Source organism: Ambystoma mexicanum, chromosome 9 (assembly GCF_040938575.1).
Source record: "Ambystoma mexicanum isolate Mex_15411 chromosome 9, UKY_AmexF1_1, whole genome shotgun sequence".
Lineage (NCBI taxonomy): Eukaryota > Metazoa > Chordata > Amphibia > Caudata > Ambystomatidae > Ambystoma > Ambystoma mexicanum.
Window position 1 is genome coordinate 1468246466 of NC_090931.1, and position 20398 is coordinate 1468266863.

The 20398-nt window shown below is 46.0% G+C and overlaps 1 protein-coding gene across 2 annotated transcripts in view; it reads right to left on the reverse strand.

Moving 5' to 3' along the window:
* Positions 1 to 20398, reverse strand: part of ANKZF1 (ankyrin repeat and zinc finger peptidyl tRNA hydrolase 1) — an 803428-nt gene that overhangs the window by 477904 nt on the left and 305126 nt on the right. For both annotated transcript variants that reach the window (XM_069616921.1, XM_069616920.1), the window contains exon 7: positions 17190 to 17343. In XM_069616921.1, the coding sequence (XP_069473022.1) occupies positions 17190 to 17343 (154 nt within the window). The remainder of the gene's footprint in view (positions 1 to 17189; positions 17344 to 20398) is intronic.

Below are 20398 nucleotides of genomic sequence, written 5' to 3' on the forward strand. Positions count from 1 at the left end.
AAACATGGCTCCCGCGATTTTTAGCTACCGGTGTACGAGGTCGGGAAAAATCATAGTAGTTTGTTCTAAAACCACTGCCACCAGCCATTTCGATAGAAAAGGGAAGCATTTGACTGCTACATGAGTTTCTAGACACAGGGGATACTAGGTAACCCCTCCAGCACTCTATAGGAAGATAGTGTGTGCTGTGTCTAAGAATTCAAAAAGACTAGTAAAGTCAATTTAACCTTACATTCTCTGGGAAACAGTAATTTATCCCAGAGAAGGAATTTAAACCTTTGGGAAGTCTAAAAAAGACATGCCTGTGTCACTGCACGGAGGGTGCTGTGTAACACACATGAAAAGATGCCTATGGAGTTATCTTAAAACTCCATAACCAAACGAAATAAACACAGAAAAACAGAATTAAAAAGTACAGAGTCCCAAAGTTCAGCAAAAGAGCTGGGGGTCTCCAAGGTTGAGAGGAATTAGCAAATTTTGAGAATTCTCCCTAACAGGGACTTTCACAAAGTCATGAACCCGAGTAATGATAGAACCCATATTGGAACCAGGAACTCCAGGCTGCCCACTAAACTATGTTCCTTTGATTCAGCTCTGGGTTGGGTGGACACTGAAGGCATCATGAAGCAACACACATAACTTATTGAAGGTTCAAACAATACACTTTTATGTACTTAAATGTCAGGATGGTGAAAGGCCTAATTCGCCCTATGCTACGGTGGGATTTCCCTACCTAAAGAAACTAAGGATAGTCTGAGTCAGTAAGTTCAACTTAAAAGTCTTGTCTGTGTCCAAAACCTATACTTGCCCTCACAACTAAAGCTAAACAATGTGTAGGAATGTCAACAAAATACATAGTGTTACAAATAAAGTTCTGAGCTTCTTCCAGCTCTTGGCTCACTTTCCAGCTCTGCTTCACCAAGTTCAGAGCAGTTCCAAAAAGCCTTCTGATTCCCTACCACAAGAAGACAACACAGTTCCAAAAAGGCCTGGGGGTTCCTTTCCCCAAGCCAACAACACAGTTCACTAAGTCTTGCGTTTCCCTTCCACAAGACGTCAGCTCTTCCAGCTTGTAAACTCACAATCAGTTCAAGTCTCTTAAATCTCAAAACCAGTTCCAGGTCAACCTTATCAGGCTCTTCAACAGCTTATACAGATTGCTCTCTTTCACATTCACCTCAGCGATCTAAATTACAAGTGGAGATCCTTTATCTTTAGTTTCCTTGGCTTTTCAGACAAGGTATCCTCGGTCAAGGCGCAGATGTCGGACCGCACAGTCCACCCATTACAGATCACGCAACCGATAACCCTCGATTTCTTGCCCACACAGTTTTCTCTCTCACTGCACCTGTGGTTTGGTTGACATTTACTTTGGATTCTCCTTGACAGTCTTTTGGCTTTGCCATAGTGTGTTCTTCCACACAACTCACTCCATGGTGCTCACTCTCTTCCACCACCTTGCTTTCACAATCTTCATGCGTGCTCATCACTTGCTCTTTAGTCTATTCATAAAGATTCATCCTTTGTCTTCAAATGTTCCTTACTTGTGTTTCATGCTTGCTTTCATTTCATTCGTAGGCTTATGAAAGCTTTCCTTTATTTCTGTATTAAATAATGCTTGTTTTATTTTCAAGTTCCTGTACTTGTAGTTCAAAGTTTGCTCGATGTACAAAAAACCCTCACTTTGGGTTCACCATCAATTGCACACATATTTCAGTTCACCCTGCATTACCATATGCCCAGTTGTAGCCCCAGGAGCGCCCCGGTATGAGTGTTCCCTTCAATCACCTTACCGGTCCTCGGGGTCCTCTCTCTTCTTTCTTCTGGTGTTCTTCGGCTCTGCGCACACTTCTCGGGAGCTACGGGAGCAGAGCTCGCCTTCTGCAAACTTCGTTGTGGGTTGCCGGTAGCTCTGCTCTTCACCCGCAAACGCTACCAGTGGCCTGCAGCACTCAGGAGTCTTCCATGCCCCACAGCTCTGGCTGTGGGCACCAGGCAGAGGAGACTCTACAGACTTCGACCCTCTCACAGCCCGCTTAGGCCCCGGGGTCTCCTCTGCAGTAAGCGGTGTCCTGGCCTCAAGGCAGGATTCTCCTTGGCAGCCCCCTCCTGGGCAGGAATTCTCCCCTCTCAGGCATGTCTCTCCGAGCCCGGTTTCTCTCCTGCTGGTTTCCCCTCTTTTGCTGGTGGCTCCACCTTTTATGCTTCTGTGACCTGTTAACAGGTTGCAGGTGCGAGCCCTTGAGTTCAATAGCCTTACCACGCTATTCTCTGGACATGCCCAACCCTCACAATAGTTTCCAGGCCTCTTCCTCGTCTCAGTACCAGAGTGGTGTAACTGAGGGGAAATAAGAGGAAATAACTGGCAACAACCTATGAAGGTAGGGGGAGGGGAGGAATTATTATCACAAGGGAAAGGGGGATACCATGCCTCACCCAAAGACATCGTCTCCCCACTCCCCAAAGACCCTCCACCCAGTTGATCCTCCCTCGCATGTACAATCCTCTTCTACGTCCATCTGTTTATCTCAGAACTGTGTGACTGTACCTATTTCTATGCCATCAGAATAATTTTCCTCATTGACAAATCCAGAAGACATTGAACATTTAATTCAGAAATTGAAAGGGATTGTGTCAAGTATCTAGGTATTTATGTGGTCCGGGATGTAAATCAGCTGGTTGAGTATAATGTGAATAAACTAATAGAGGTTCTACAAAGGGACATTAGGAAGTGGCGTTGTACTATCTTAAGCATCTGGGCAAAAGTTAATGCAATTAAAATGATGCTGCTTCCTAAGGTTTTATATCTCGTACAATCAATTCCACTGCAGTTCACGAAGAAAATATTAGGGCGTATTGATAAAGTCTTCCAAGAATATTTGTGGGGTGTTGGTAAAAGAGCTAGGATCCCACGTTATATTATGACTCGAAAGGTTTGTGATGGTGGGTTTGGTTATCCTATCCTGGGGGAGCTATTGTAAAGGATTCTTACTTAAAAAAATGTTTATTTTCTCAAATGATGATTTGGACTTGGTGGGTGCGAATTGAGAGAGAAATGTTGAATCCATACAACGTGAAGAGTTTATACTCTCTGGGAAAATTGCCTCGACAGGCATTGAATCTGAAATCAATTGCTGTTACAAAGGAGGCATTGGTCACGTTGATAACAGATAATGGTCAAGGGTTGCATATGTATAAAGAAGCTTCTTTATGGTGTAATCCCGGTTTGCAGGTTAATAATAAAATGTTACATTGGAGAAATTGGAGTAATAGAGGTGTTTTGATGATTGAAGATGTCTGGAATGATAATGATGAGATGGTTTCCTTTGACGTTTTGAGTAATAAATATGGACTGAGCAGGAGTGAACAGGGAAGGTATAGATTGTTGAAGGATTTGCTTTCTGAGCGGTGACAGATGTTCGGTTCAAGATTTGTGCAGAAGCCGGAGATATCTGAACTGTTTGCTGTGACGCAACATAAAGTGACGGATATCATGAATTTTATACCTTTGGAGAGTGCTTGGTTGGCCTCATGGGAGAAGCTGAGACTGAAATGGTCTGAAGAGTTGGGCAATGATATTTCGGTGCAAGAGTGGGAACAAATCTGGAAGGTCCCGGTTAAGGCGAAAATTGACTTAAACTTACGTCATATTCATCAAAGGGTGTTGGGTAGGATTTATTGGGCTCCGCTTCGTATGTATGATCTGGGATTTATGGAAGATGATGTTTGCTGGGTGTGTCGGAAGGAGAAGGGTTCTCTGTTGCACATGTTGTGGTACTGTGATAAGGTGAAGGACTATTGGAAAGAGGTGTTGGACAGGATTGATGCGATTTGGACTATCAATTTCCAGCGGAACCCTTTATCTGTGCTTCTGCTATCTCCAAGATGTGGGCGCAGTATTGCTTATGTAACTAGAAATTGGATTAATAAATGCTTACTGGTAGCTGTCAGACAGGTGTCGAGGGTCTGGAAAACGAGGAAGAAACCTCGTGTGGAGGGTTGGATATGTGATATGAAGATTCTTTCAAGATATGAGAAATGCTTATTTTATAGGCAGCAAAAAGGAACCGTATATGAAGAAATTTGGGGACCTTTCAATGATTTTTATGGGAGTGGATGATTTTATGTCATGGTATGAGTTTTATGGCTTTATCTTTTTTAAGTAATGGGGGGTTGGGATGTGGGAGTGTGTTTTATGTATTGCCCTTTGTCCTGATTTGTCTTGTTCTATTGTTGATCTGTATTGTTTCATGGTACTTTAGAGAATCTAAGCTTGATATTTAGATTTAGAATTAATATGTTGGTTCTTTACTTTGCTTTGTTGTTGCATATGTTTTGTTTTCTTTTTGTATTTTAACTGTAATCATTTATTCTTCGGAATCAATGCATGGTTGTAATATATTTTGTGGAAACTATAAATAAAGTGTTTAAAAAAAAGAAAAAAAAAAAGAAATTGAAACCAACTAATCTTGATTACGACCCCATCCCAGCCTATTTGGCGGTGCAACAAGCCTAATTTCTCACATCTATCCTAACTGATATTGTGAATGCTTCTTTGACTCAGGGAATGGTACCCTGTGACCTAAGAAAATCGGTCCTTAAACCCTTACTGAAAAAAAACCTTCCCTGGACCATCAGGCACTGGAAAACTATTGACCTATTGCATGTTTACCATGGATCGCAAATATCCTGGAAATAATAGTAACCTGCAGTTGCAAAATCATCTGGAAGATCATTTTATTCTGGATGGATATCAATCTGGCTTCAGACCCGGTCACGATACTGAAACCGCTCTGGTGACAGTTTGGGATGATATCTTATGGCCTGCTGACCATGGTGATCTGAGCAGGTTGATCATGCTCGATTTGTCAGCAGCCTTTGACACAGTGTACTTCGGATTATTGTTGAACAGACTTTCGGTGGTTGCTCGGGTGTCACAAGATGCATTGAAATTATTTTCTTCATTTCTACAGCATTAGGACCCAAGTAGTCAAACTGGGAGATTTTTATGCTGATGACCTTCCCGTTCAATGCAGAGTACCACAGTGGTCATCATTGTCCCCGATACTATTCAATGTGTATCGCCAATCTTTAATGGAAACTTTCTCGAAGTTTGATATCATTTCTATGCTGACGACACACAAATATATGTCAGATTAAAATCTGCGCCCAAAGTAAATGACTGAGTTATTGCATGTGCTAATGCGATTAAAACCTGGATGACCGAAAGTAAGCTTGGTGCTTGGCCCAACAAACCTTCTTACTAACTATCTTGACTACACTTTTTGTCTCCGAATATTTGACACAGTTACCCCTTTTTCTAATAAGGTGAAAAATCGTGGCTGTATATGGTAGGCCTCTTTGGATTATAAAGCCCAGGTTTCCGAAGTAGTGAAAGGGGTATTCTACTCTAGAGGAGCTACCATGAATTATTTGCCAGGTACTCAAAATACATTTGTGGTATGTTACAAGTTGGTGTGGTATCGAGTTAGTGCATCATCTTGGATAAGTATGGTGGTACTAGGTTACCATTCTAGAGTAAGCATGTGTCCTTCTCTTTTAGGCGATTAACAGAGTAGGATGTTTAAGGTTCATAATTACAGGAAGAATCTCAAGGCCATGTACGATATGTCGGATGTGGGCTATATTGTCCCCAGAGTGTACAAACTGGGTACGAGTAGGCTAAGTGAGTCTGCCCTGAGGGTGCAGATGCAGGGGGAGCCAGATATGGGCAGGTCCTTCAGAGACGCAGAGTGGGTGCGGACCCTGAATTACACCAGGAAGGTGTCCAGAAAAGCCCGATTCAAACTGATACAATTATATGTGACACACAGAGCATATTTGACCACCACACAAAATATCCAAGTTTCACAGGGTGGAGGCTCAAGTGTGTCCCAGATGTGCTGGTGAGAGGGCGGACATGTTGCATATGTTCTGGAGTTGCCTGGTGGTTCAGAGATTTTGGGCAGCAATTGCAGATAAAGTTGCTCATAGCGGCATCAAGAGGCATTTGTGGCCCCAGAGGCCTGCCTCCTGGGGATGTTCCTGAGGAATAAAAAACATACTGCCCCCTGACCAGAATGAAAGATTTGATCTGTGTGCTAGCCAGGCGCAGAATTGTGATGGCCTGGAAGGTGAAAGAGGGACCCAGTGTCTGCTGACGAAATGCTCCCATAAACGGTTTGCCTCTGATAGTATTGTCCTGGCACAGTACGGTGCACCCATGTGCCCCTCGTATGATTTACATGCAACATACTGGGAATTTTGGACAGAGACTGTACGAGCAGGGTAAATGTAAGTTTCCTGTATTGCTGTTTTTGTGTTTGAGGTGGGTAGGGCTAGCCTCGCTTGGGATTCTGCTAAACTGTCTTCATGATCTTTCACTGCTGTATCGAGTCCCATGCCTGGACGAAAAACGGTAGCGGCTAGGCTGCAGTTCTTTTATTGCATGTGTGTTTATATAAATAATAAAAAGTTTAAAAATAAAATATTACAGGAAGAATGGTCTTATGAAAATCCAGTGAAGAGGATTAATATAATTATGTGAATAGGATTATTGAATCACATGCCACATATTTCATGCTCCTGAGGAATGTCCGGCATTTATCAGCAGTAGGGACAGAAACATGTTGAGCCATTTATACAGAATTATGTATATGTACATATCTGTATGCATCCAAGTGTGATGAAGTACTAATTGTGGCAACCTTGCACAAGAATTGGGGCGCATCATGGGGTTTGAGAAAAAAAAAAAACTAATACTCCGCAGCTTCCACTAGATGTCGGCACAGCATGTGATCTAAGCAGATTCCACAAGCCTCAGAAATATATATATATATATGTTTGTGCAACACATCTGAGAACAGTGTGTGTCCATGTTTTCAGGACCAATTTATCAATGTATTGGGGAAGACACTATCAGGTTATACTTGCACTAACCTGTATGAAGATAGAAGCAAAGCTTGCAGGAGCATCCTGCCAGGTATCCAGAGGCATGACTGTAATAGGGCCTCTAGGGAATAAAACTGATTGCAGAAGTCTGTGGTTCCTTGCTCAATTGAAGAGACACTTGCAGCAAGTCAAGGGTCCTGTGTTCAAATAGTGGACTGACTGTAGCGAAGATTCCTTCCAGCAGGTAAGAAAGACTGATTAGGAACTCTGTGCCAGAGACAGGTCAGGAGACAGCCTCCGAGGATCAAAGGAAAGGAGAATTTAAGGTCGGTAGCTGTAGCAGCGCAGGGAAGGCGCTGGGGGGAAACAAATGCAAGAGAAAGTCAAATGTCGCAAAAGCAATGCAAATCAGCAAGCAGAGCTCACTGAGGTAAGGGGCAGAATGAGGTAACTGCCAGGTGAATAGAGAGGGGCCGTGGCAGTGAATTGCAGGATAACAGCAGCAGAGGAGGAGTGGCTTGTAGGAGTGCATCGGACGCACCGTAGCGGGAGAGTGCCTTGCAGGTAATTACCGGGGGTTGCAGCTGAAGAGAAGCGGATTAGTCAGTTATCGGGAGCTGCCTCTAAGGGGAAGCTGCTTGCAGGAGAGTAGCAGGTGTAAGCAGAGACCCAAAAAGGGAGAAAAATGAGGAAGGAAGACAGCGAGGAGCACCATACATGAAAGCAGAAAACTGGAGAATTCAGACAGGGAACAGCGTATAGCACACTAGCAGATAGTAGTGATGCAGAGACCCACATGGTCTTTCCAGTCCTCCAGATAAGATTTTGAGGTGGGAGTATTTTACTCCCTACTTTTAAACTTTGAGAGTAAATGTGATTTCAAGAAAGTAAAAATGACTTTTCTCCATTGCAAGAGAGTAAAATGTATGTGACATCCATCTGACTTGTGCAAAAACTGTATGGAAATCATTACCATGCGGCAGCTTTCTGCATTGTGACAGAATACATATTTCATTATTTCTCTAAGGTCTGGCCATTTGATCTCTCTTGTATATATTTAAATGTTGAAAACACAAAGATCTAGCCAATTACATAGTAAAAAAAACATTAATTGTATTGTGTATTTTGAGGTTTGATAGCAGAATTTTCCTTTGATGTTTGATGAAAGTCCTCATTTCCTGGAGCTATTACTACCTAATGGTATGCCAATGTCATGATACAACAGTGCAGAGAGGCAAGGACTCCACGCTAAATTCTATACCTAATGTCATGGTCAAATGGTTATTTATATAGCGCTTTTGGCAAATCGCTGTACATAGAACATATGTATAACAATTATCAAACCGAAGTCAGTATTCCTCTATCAACCTCAAAAGGATGAAAGGCTGAGATGGCCTTGCCGAGATTCAAACCTGCGACCTACAGATCACGCACAGATCGCAGCAACAGGCACTCATCTGGCTGAGTATCTTATTGGCTAACATCCTTCAGATGTCGGTAAATGGAGACTCAACTGAGGTATAATAATCACTGTACCTAGATGTTGGATGAACCATGTATAAAGCGCTACATAAAGTTAAATACCTATCTGGATTATCACATGGACACGTTTTGCTGAGTTTCTATTTCAATTACAAATGTAACTTGAACAGCGTTTGCATTTCCTGGAGAGTCAGGTTTTGGACGTTTTAATTATAGTCTTGAAGATTTGAGAAGCTATAACACCCGTTGGTGTAATGACAATCACTCACCCTTGAGAAAAGATTCTGCTGCAACTGACCATTTATAGTAATGTACCCCATTGACTGCAAGGTTGAATACATGTAAACTAGGCCATGCATACTCCTCATTTTATGCACTGAATGTAAATTACATTTTAAGTGTAAAAATGATCTGCCTCTGCATGATTATGCACACAGCACAGGAACTCTGAAAAATACAATTGAACAATACTGGTTTGCTTTCACTGGAAAAAAAGCATAATTTGTTACAAAAGATTAATTCTCAATTGCAACTTAGTTTTCCATCGTATTAATTATACAATCCTAAAATGCTTGGAAAATACATATGCACAATGCTTCTGTTTGCTCCATGAGCATATACACATAACACAGCAGAAGCTGAATGGAAAGAAACCATTCCTTTTATCACAGTTTGCAGTTTCTTTTTTTGAAAGGCTTCAGAGAAATACATTCTGTTTCAGGGGCTTTTTCTCCATGGCTTGCAATTACATCCATGTAGAAAAAAAATCAAAAGACGTGTTCTGGTTTCTGTCAAGTAACCTGACCTTTGCACTGCCCTCTGCTCTAAAAATGTGTGTAAATGTACACAGGAAAATAATACAGCTGTCGTATTTACAAGATTTCCATGCGTAAAAAGGCCTAGTACGAACATTATCTGGAGGCCTGGGTCTTTCCGATTAAATAGAAGTGAGTCTCTGGGCCCAGGATAGGTCAGCACCTCTTGAAATGACTTAGAACGCTCATAAGGAAATGTGATGGCATGTAACAGGCGCCATCTTGAGGAGAAAGAAGAAGGAGGAGGTCTCTTCTTCCACCTATTCCATAGTGATCTACAGGAGGGATTCCTAACCGACGCACATTGTGGGTTTAGTTATGAGATATGCTGCATTTCTTTGACAATGTTATGTGTCAAGAGAAGGGAGTCATTCTCCTGGCTACTACAACCAGAGGAAGGGAATCATTCCCCCTGGTTTGTGTGACAAACCTTCTGATACAGAGTTTTACAAGATTGGCAATTCTTTGGCCTGTGTAATATTCAGTCCAGTAGAAGGAAGGCATTCTCCTGGACCATAAACATTGCAATCCTTTATTTGTAGAATCCCGGTACCAGGGGAAGGGAGTAATTCCCCTGGTTAAGAACTACAATCAGAACTGTGCAATTCAGGCCACGAGAAGACAGCTGTTTTCCTGGACCGAGAACATTGACGCAAACGTCTAGTTAGTTATAAGTGTAAGGGACACAGTTAGAGATGTTGGACACACGGTAGTGAACTTTTTAAATTACAAGGACATTCTGACAGACCCATTAGCATTTCAGTTGAGGCAAGGAAACCCCTCAGAGATAGGGAACCCTAGATTTTCTCTTTATTTTCTTGGTGAATAAATGTCTACAGAAATCACTATGCCATCTGTGTGTCAGTCTCCTCCTTCTGCATCCTTACATATAATGTACTGTTTTTATACATACATCAGGTATTTGTACTGTGTACTATGTCTACCTGACAAGAGAAATGTGTGTGTGTGTGTAATATTATAAAAGGTGCATGTTTTTTCAGTATACCCACGTGGTGCATATTTTTCAGTACAGCTGTGTGTTTTATTTTCTATGGATAAGTGTGTGGACTAATTGTACCTTTGTGTCAGCCTCCCTTGAGTTAAGCACAAATGCTCTGCCACTCAATATACCTGGTGATGCTTGGCTTCCCTTTTTAAAAAAATCTTTTTATTGGTTTTCGAACATAACTTTAATCAACATCAGTAACTCCCCCCTCTCTCGCTCCCCCCGTCCCCCTAAATCCCTGAGACTCAAGACGACTAAAACATGATTATCACACCTTAGAATTCAACACAGAGATTCAGCTTTAAAACAGATTTAGAATGCGGATATTATGGGGACACCATTGAAGCATATAGTCACTCTGCAAGTACTGGAGTACCGGACCCCAATCCACTAGAAAGTTCTCGGTGGCGCCCTGGAGTTTGCATGTCATCCACTCCATTGTGATAAAGCGCCATACCTTTCTGAGCCATTGGAGTTGTGACGGGGGGGACTGCTGCTTCCACCCTTGTGCTATCACCAACCAGGCGGGCACCACCAGGACCATAATCACCTTCCGCTGACGCTTGGTGTGCGATTTTTGCATGGGGTCCCAAATGCCTGCCAGCCAAACACAGTCTCCAAGGTTCTCCAAGCCTTGAACCATTTTCCCCACTTGGACGCTGATCTCGTTCCAGAAGCGAGCAATAACTGGGCATGTCCTCCAAATGTGTCTCCAGTCTCCCTCCTGGCGAAATCCATGCCAACATAAACCATCCTTTTCCGGATACATTTCCTTCAGTCTCTTTGGTGTGAGATGCCATTGCAACAGGACTTTTTGCCACATTTCCCTCAGGTGGATGGATCTTGTTAAAGTTTTAACACTCCGCCAAACCTCTTCCCAGTGGGATCGCGGGATATCAACCCCCAGTGTCTCCTCCCACCTCCTCATATATTTCCACTTAAGCTCTTCCCCTTGTGAGTTCAGGTAGGCGTACAGATTGGATATCAATTTGTTTGTGCCGGGGTCTGTTATCAAGGTAGTTCTCAAATTCGGTGAGGTCTCTCGTTCCCGCCTCTTCATTGATCGGGGATGAAAGCCAGTGAGTCAGTTGGGTATAGCGGTACCTGTCCACCCTCGCCAAACCCACCTCTTGAACGCAGTCCTCAAGTGCTCCATCTCTAAACATATTTCCAATCCTTGTGTAGCCCGCCGTTTTCCAGGGTATGAAGGCCCCTGGGTCCATTCCCGATGGGAAGTCAGGGTTGTGGCAGAGGGGAGTGAATGGGGACGGGTGTGTCGTTAAATTCCCCCCCTTTACTGCCAAATCCCATGCACCGAGGGGGGCGCTCAATATCTCGCTCAGACGGGTATTTGCATGTCTATACCTCTTGTGGGACCAGAGGAGGTTAGAGCGCGGGCCCCCGGCCACAGCTATGTCCTGCTTTATGTCCTGCTTCGTCCATTTGGCCTGAGGGGAATCCGCCACCCACTCTTTGATGACTCGAAGTTGCGTCGCCTCGTAATATCTTCTGAAATGTGGGAAGGCCTGGCCCCCTACCTTCACAGCTGCTGTCAAGGTTGCCATCGCCACCCTGGGCCTCTTGCACTGCCACACATATGCTGATGTCATCTTGTTGAGAGAGCGAAAAAACGATAAGGGGAGCCTAATTGGGAGAGCCTGAAAATAATACAAAACTTTAGGAAGGATCGTCATCTTGACCGCTGACATTCGTACCCACCACGAGGTGGATAGTGGTGTCCATCTTGTCAGTAACTTTTGGAGGTGGGTGAGCAGATCTGGATAGTTTGCCCTGTAAAGTTGCTGGATACTGGAGGTGAGTTTGATTCCTAGGTAGGTTATACTGTCCCGCGCCAATCTCACTCCTTGCTCCCGGTCCAGGGTCGATATAGATGCTGGGTCAGCCGTCAGATTTAATATTTCTGATTTACTTTTATTTATTTTGAGGCCTGAGATGGCCCCAAAAGTCTCCAGCTCATTCATAAGTGTGGGAAGGGAACTGGAGGGGTCCGTCAGGGATACCAACATATCATCTGCAAAAGCCATGGTTTTATGCTCCAGCCCGCCCATTCGCACTCACTTAATTCGGCTTTGTTGTCGTATCCTCGCCAGCAAGGGTTCTAAGAAGAGGGCGTACAGAAGGGGGGATAGTGGGCACCCTTGCTTTGTGCCTCTCGTCTTAAAAACAGTCTTGGGCAGAAAGTTGTTGATGGCAATTCTTAGGGAGGGACTATTATAGTTTGCCTTGATCATTCTCATGTATGAGTCTCCAAAGCCCATGTGTGTCATTGTTTGAAATAGCTGTGACCATTCAACTCGATCAAACGCTTTTTCAGCGTCTAGGGCTACTAGAATTATAGCCTCCATACCAGTTCGCTCGGCTTTTTCTATTATATGGCAAACTCTCCTGGTGTTGTCCGCCGTTTGCCCTGAGGGGACAAAGCCCGACTGGTCTGCATCCACCAGAGAGGGCAAGTGCCCAGTCAGCCTGTTAGCCAAGACATTGGTAAAACGTTTTGCATCCAAATTTATCAGGGCTATAGGTCTGTAGGACCCTGGAAGGGAGGGATCTTTGTCCAGCTTCGGGAAGAGCACTAATTTTGCCTCATTCATTGAAGGAGTGATAGCCCCAAGTTTTGAAGGTATTGAGCAGGCTCGTAAGTCTAGGGGCTAATACGTGCGGAATTTCTTATAGAATGTATCTGTATACCCGTCTGGGCCTGGTGCCTTGTTCTTGGGAAGTTGTTTGATGGCACGCAGAACTTCCTCCAGTGAGATATCTTGGTCTAGCGCTTCACGTGCTACTTCGGACAATTGCGGCAGGGGTACTTCCCTGAGATATATTAATTGGTCTTCCTCTTTTGGATTGCTGGTGGTATAGAGGTCTCGATAAAAAGTTCCCATAACCTCGCCCATTTCTTTGTTTGATGTTTTCCTGGACTCTGAAGGATCCACCAGCGCTGTTATGGATCTCTCTCTGGTCATTTCCCGGAGTTGTCGAGCAAGTCGGGCTCCTGCCTGGTTGGCGAGGATGTAGTATCTTTGTTTCGTCCTCATAACGGAGTGGCCCACCTTCTGAGTGTGAAGGAGTTCCAGTTGGCCTTGGATATGCGCATTGCCCGCCTCTTGGCTCTGCTTGGAGTCGCTGCTGCCTCTCTCTGAGCATCTCGCAACTGTGCTTCAAGGTCCCTTTCCCACTGCGCTAGCTGTTTATCCCTCTTCGGCTTCAGAGCTATTAGCTCACCCCTCAGAACCGCCTTGAAGGCATCCCATACTATGTCTTGCGGGGTCTCCCCCGTGTCGTTTTCGTTGAAGTACATTTCCATCTTCTCTTGAATTTCTTCCACCAATACTGCGTCTTGTAGCAGCTCCGATGGGAAACGCCAGGTCCAGACTCCACCCTCCCTGGTTTTGAATGCTAGAGACAAAGTTAGTGGGGCGTGGTCGGAGAGGACTATGGGACCCGTCTCTACCTCCCTGATTGTGCCTAGGAGATTGGTGGAGACCCATATATAGTCTATTCTCGATAATGAGCTGTGCACGTGAGAATAATGTGTGAAGCCCTGCCGGTCCCCATTAATTGATCGGCAAGTGTCATAAAGGGAGAGGGAGTCGAAAGCCTTCTTCAGTGCTTCCGAGGGGGCTTTTGAACTCTCGCTAGATCTTCCCGTCCTATCTTTAGTGGGGTGCCAGGCCAGATTCAGGTCTCCCCCTAAAATAATGTCTCCCGTTGCAAATTCTTCAAGCGATCGCAGCAGGTCCTTTAGGAATGCCTCTTGCCCTGCATTGGGGGCATAGACCGATGCCAGGGTGATCCGCCTCCCCTCGACCGTGATGTTCAAGATGATATATCTCCCTTCCTTGTCAGCTCTGTGGCCATGAATCTGTGCCTTCAAAGTGTCTTTTATGGCTATCAGGACCCCTGCCCTCTTTCCCTCAGCGTTTGATTGGAAAATATGCCTAGCCCCTTTTATCTTCACTCAAGCCTTGTCCCTTTTCTTTATATGTGTCTCTTGGTACAGTAGAATGTTAGCTTTCTGTATCCCTGCTTGTCTGTCCAACTTGGCTCTCTTGATGGGAGTATTCATGCACCTCACATTCTGTGAGGACCGTCACTGGAGTTTTATGTATTGTATTCATGAAAAGGTTGACGTGTGGATTTTCCGAGGTCGCTCCATTCTCTTGGTGTACTCTGCATTCTGTCAGGTGTTTGTTTTGTCGTCCTGAACTCGCAATTTCCCCATAATCCCTCCCCCCCAACAAGATCCCTTGAGGTAAGAACTGGGTTGCTACATGCCCTGAGATGAAGTGTCCAGTGCTCCCAGTTCATAAATCCCCTCATAAACCCATTGCGGGGATTCCTAAACCCCACTGGAGAATCCATTTGAGAACTTCCGCTTCCTCTCCTCGGCCTGTTGATAGGCCATCGGGCGATTCCATCATATCCTTTCAGTTCGGCTGAAGTGTGCCAGGGCGACTCCTGACTTAGTTTAAGCTCTTGGTTAGCGTCGACGTGACCTTTTGCTGATTAAGCTTTCTTGTCAGTTCCCTTCTTGTGGACCGTCTCCCACCCCTCTCGCTGGTGTGGCCCCCTGGGTTTCCTCTGGGGTTTCGAGTGTGCACCTTCCCCTCCACTCGATATGCCCAGTATCTTTTCTCCTTCGCGGGAGCTGATCCTGTGCTGGGATCCCTCCCATGTAAACAGGAGGCCAAACGGAAAGGTCCATTTATATTTCACTTGGGCAGCAGATAAGTGGCGCACTACCGGACCCATCATCCGTCTTTTGAGAAGGGTGGACTGAGCCAGATCCTGATATAATTGCACCTCTTGGCCATTCACTCGCACCGGGGGGGCCAGTCTGGCTTTTCTCAGGATTTTTTCCTTCTGGGCATAAGAGGTTATGGCTACCAACACGTCTCTGGGTCTCGTTCCCGGCTCGACCCCCCTTTTGGGGCCCACTCTATGGATGCGGTCGATCCCCACTCCCGGGCACCCCTCCTCGGCCAGGATCTCGTCAAGCAAACGCGTTACCGTCGACTTCAGGTCTGGGTCCCCTATGGTTTCCGGTAGATTTTTGATTCTCACATTGGACCTCCTCAATCTATTTTCCAGGTCCTCACATTGTTGTTCTAGATACATGGTTGTCTGGGCCATTCTATCCAATGTTTCTTCGGATTTTAAGGAGTCTTCCTCTAGTTGCTGCAGTTTTCTCTCCATTGTGTCGGTTCTCTCTCCCAATTTGGCTACATCTTGCTTGACTTCTTGGATTGACTGGAGCATCTCGCCCCTTAGAAGAGTAAATTGCTCTTGAACCGACTTGAGCAGCTGCGACTGAAGTTCCTTAAAGCAGGTTTGCATGTCCTCTTTGTTCATGGGAGTTCCCTCCATCCTGCTTCGGGTCGAGGTGGAACCCAGCGGGGGGAAGTCGTCCTGCGCAGGCGTTGGGTCGTCTTGCGTCCCCAAGAGCTGTTTAAAATTCCTGCCCTGGTTTTTCTGCGGGGGAGGATTGTGCTGTAGCTTTGCCCCGTGATTTGGACATTTATACACCTCATCAGACCTGGTGGTGCTTGTCTGTGGGGGTCTCCGTGGGAGCCTCTGCGGGCCTGATCCAATTGTCCTGGGGGAGTCCCAAAACCGTGGTTCAGCGGGTACTGCGAGGCGCCGTCTATGTTGTTGTGAGAGACAACATCCGTCTGCGGAGGTACAATGCGCCACCTCCCCCTCAGTCACCGTCGCCTCTATGGCTTCCAGAGCGTGGCCCCGAGCAGTACCACTATCTTGTGGCCCTCCTCACTCCCCTTACGCCCACTGCATACGCTAGCCTGCTTGCGTGTGAAGGGTAGGCACTGCCCAACGGCGCTCTCTGTAGCATTCAGGCGTTCGGTGGAAGACTCGCCTCTACTGCCGGGTGGGCCGGCCCCGCGATGTTGGAGGGCCGCCAAGACGTGCAGGGGGTAAGGGGGTGCCGTTGCGGGGACCCCCACCCCCGTGCCACTTTAGTGCGCAGATGAACTGTAGGGCTCCGACAGGCCCGGTCCCCGGCAGGCCGCTTCAGTGCCCCGCCGATCCGCTGATAAGCCGAGGGCCTCCGGCGTCGTCCGGGGTAGAGGGGCGGGTCCACCCGGCCCACAGTCCGCTCCTTTCCCAGGGGACCCACCTGTTTCTCGGCGATTTCTCCGCCGCCCGTCTCCTAAGCCCCACACGGGGGCGGTTGTGCTCTGCCCCGGGGGAGTGGGCACCCGCTGGGACAGTCTCCTTTCCTGGCGGTTTGCAGATCGTACTTCGGCGGGCGCACCGCGTCCCCCTGCGGCGCTGCGCCGACTCACGCCCCAGGCCACCTCCTCCTCTCTGTGGTGCCGCGTATGATGCCGGGTGGGAGCGCTGCTTTTCAACATGCTCCGTCCGCCTCAGCCCCCTTGGCTGGCACGGTTTTCGCTCCCATTCATTCACTATGCTTCATGTCCTCGGAATCGCCCGATATGCTTGATGATGGGCTAATTGTCGCGGCCTTACGAGGAGCGGCGGGTGGACGCGTCTTCACACGACTGCAGCCATCTTGGATCTTGGCTTCCCTTTTGGGTCAGTTGTACTTGCCCCGCCTTAATGTTAGTGGTTTTAAATCCCCGGAGATTTGTACAAAACAACCTCAACAACATTTACGAACACTCAGACCATCATCTGCATTTCTAGACCATCTCTCCCCTTTCCTTCCAGCCAAGCTTCCTTAGAACCAGCCTGAGTCATTGGGGTCGTGGATGGCGTGGAACCTCTCCGTCTACAAGATCAGCCGGTCCGAAGGCACAGCGAGTAGAGAACTCGCTTTTGACATCTGTGCAGGTTCGAATCCCGGCAGGACCAAACTCAGCCTTTCATCCTTCCGAGGTCGATAAATGAGCACCACACCCCGTGGGTAATAAAAAGCAGCGTTTAGATGCCTGAGGGTTCGAAGCGCTATATAAATGCTAAATTATTATTATTATTATCAGTTCACTTACCTTGAGAAGTGCCATCTCGTTGTACCGACGTAACGAGGCACCAGCAGACTTGGGCATGTTACTGCGACTCTGGCTGTCTCTCAGCCCCTGCGCTGTGCCCCTCTTCGCACGCACAGTGTACCTGTGGAAGGTCTTGTGCTCCAACACTTCATTCCTTCCAGGAAAAACAAAAAGACAACACATGTGCATATCAGAGTTGAACAAATGCAATGTGCACATCCAGAGAGAGATTTATCTATTAATTTATTTAAGTTTTTATATAGCGCAAAAAAGGCACGTCTGCATTTCACCATTGTACAAATGTACCATATATATTAAAGGAGTAAAAACAGATACACAAATGAACCATAAAACCTCAACTAAATAAGTAATCACACTATGTCATGAGATGGATTCAGGAGCAAATTAGCACTAAAAAGAGCAATGTGAAGATGCCAAGAACATAAAGACATGCGCTTTGACCTCTCAGAACCCTGTCCAGACCATGATCTCTAATTTTGAAGGATCTTCCCCCCCCACCCCCTCGAGTCCATGGACAGAGTTTACTATGGATAGCTATGGAATGGATCACTGAGTGCCAAGGTCTTTGGAACACACATCTCAACGAAAATAAAATAATTCATGGAGTCCATTCCTCACACTTTATTTACTAGATTTGATTGTCCAAGTCTCCTTGTCCAGCTGTGCCAACCCTCATGCCTAAATGCACCATTTTCCTTGTGCACACTTTTTAAGACTCAAAAAGGGATCAAACAAAAGGGTGAGTAAATGAACACAAACAATATACTGCACATACCCTCTCTTGCTCAACCCACCATCTTCTCTTATTTGGCTTGGTTAAACTGCACTTTCAGAATATGTATTTATTTACTTATTGAACATTTGTATGGTGCCTAAACACATGTGTTTCCAGGAGCCACAAGACAAGGTGGGGTACGGGGTTAGGAGGGGGGCATTGGAATCAAAAAAGTAGAACAACGGTTATATTGGGCTTGTGACAATCCTACTGTGCAAGTGGATGACAAGGTGGTAAGTCCAAGGGGGAGGGCGTTGAAGGGGAAGTGCAAGAGTGGGGAGCCCCCTATGGTGGGGGCGGCAAGTGCTGGGTGGGCCAAGTTAGCAAGTGCCAGGAGAAAGGGGTGGATGAGTGCGGTTGACAGGGAGGACCAACTTGGGCTAGTCCAGGGAAGGGAGCCCGAGGGCAAGTGCTGGCAAAGGATGCTGGGAGAACTGGTAGGGGGTGGTCTGGTTGCCCCTGTATGGCTCTGAAGGGACCAGGCCCCAGTCGCAGCAGCAGATGGAGAGTTAGCAAGGGAGGAGGAGAGGGAAGGAGGAGGAGAAAAGAAAAGTCTTGAGAAGTTTCCGGAATTTAAGAAGATCTGGCTCAAGTCTGAGGGGGGAGGGAGGCAGTTCCAGTGGGAGAAGCCAGCCGAGGAAAGGGATCTACCTCCCCCTCTCTGCTTGGAGAAGTGTTGGACTTGCAGAGAGTTGGAGCCACAAGACTAAGGGACTCTGTCCGGGAGGTATTTAGGGAGGGAAAGCTGGATGTAAAGAGGTCCCAGGACCCAGACAGCATTGTGGATGATGCAAAGGGTCTTGAATTTGATCTTTGCGGTCACCAGGAGCCAGTGGAGAGATTTTAGGGCTGGAGAGATGCGGTCCCAGGGCTTGAGGCCAACAATAAGTCTCGCAGTCCTATTCTGGATTAGTTGTGGGGGCAAAGTGAGAGAAGAGGCAGGTTGAGGAGGAGGCTGTTGCAGTAGTCCAGCCTAGAGAGAACCAGGGCTCTGGAGACATTGAGCTTCTGGAGGAAGGTGAGGAAAGGGAGAATGCCCTTGAGGAAGTGCTGCTGAATATGCCCAACAAAGTATTCAAATAACTCCAGCAGTATAGAAATAACATTTAATTAGGCATGTAAATCTCTAAGCACATAAAGCAAAAGGAAAGTATATCCCCCTAAATCGACCTACAAAACAAGCTCAAGATAATTGAAACAAGTAAAATGTAGGCAGTAAAGTGAAGAAAAACAAAATCAGTGCAAAGCAATCACAACGTAGACCCTGGCATATACAAAATAGGCACATACAACTAAAGAAATCATTTAGCTACCCGGTAAGTAAGCCTAATGCCTATAAAAGAGTCAATGTGCATGTGGAGGGAGTTGGAAGACTTTAAAGTCACAGACCAAGTAGGGGCAAAGCCAACAGGTGAGTAGTAGTTCCAGGTGAAATGCTTGTTAAAAGCAGGTCAAATCAGTTAAGTGCAGGGTCGGACTGGGGTATACAATTGTCTCGGGCACCAATGAAAAACTGGCCCACAGTTGCAAATGGCAATTCATTCCTTTTGTGACAGACTGTTTGAGTAGTACCCAAGGGAGAGGTTGTTCATAAAATATGATGCGAATTATGCATTTTAAAGAATACTTATTAAGTAACCCTGGTCAAAGCTTCCAGCTGCATTTATTTTTTTTACATTTATAGAGCGCACACAAACCCGTGGGCATCAGGGCGCTGAAGCATGGTGAAGTAACTTATCATAATGGTCAATAATTGGCAAAAAACAGGTCCACTTTGACACACACAAAAAACTGGCCCACACTAGCATTTTGTGTTTTTGGTTCGGGCATTGCCCTATAGGTCAGTCCGAACCTGGTTAAGTGGTACTGTCCCAATCTCACCACACTATGGGTTACCCTTGGGGGGGGCGGGGACCTTGACCGGAACTCCAATGATCACAACCAGGTAAGGGAGAATTAGGATGAGGACTTTATATTCATACAATCCCTATGTGGGGTGGAAACAGGTATACAAGCTCCTGCCGCAAACTCAGATTTTTAGTGGCACCACAACTAGTTTCTTTAGAGTCGCTGGGCCCACTTACTTCCGTTGTAGCTGAGGAAGAAGGGGTCATCTGCAGTCAAGAAGCCCAATTTTTGAAACCCGACAAGATCTGTACACCGATCAATCTTTTATACAGTGCCTACAATTCATTAGGGGAAAAATCCCCCTCCAGGAAGACCCATCGTTTCGGGCAATAGCTCTATTTTGGAGCATTTATCCCAGTATGCAGATTATTTCCTAAAACAAAAAATTCCTTTCATGTTATCTTATATCAAGGATACCCTCCCATCTTATATCCTTGATAGGTTGCCCTTTTGATCCGGCAGTAAGTAAATGTATTAATTGGGATGGACGTGGGGGCACTCTTCA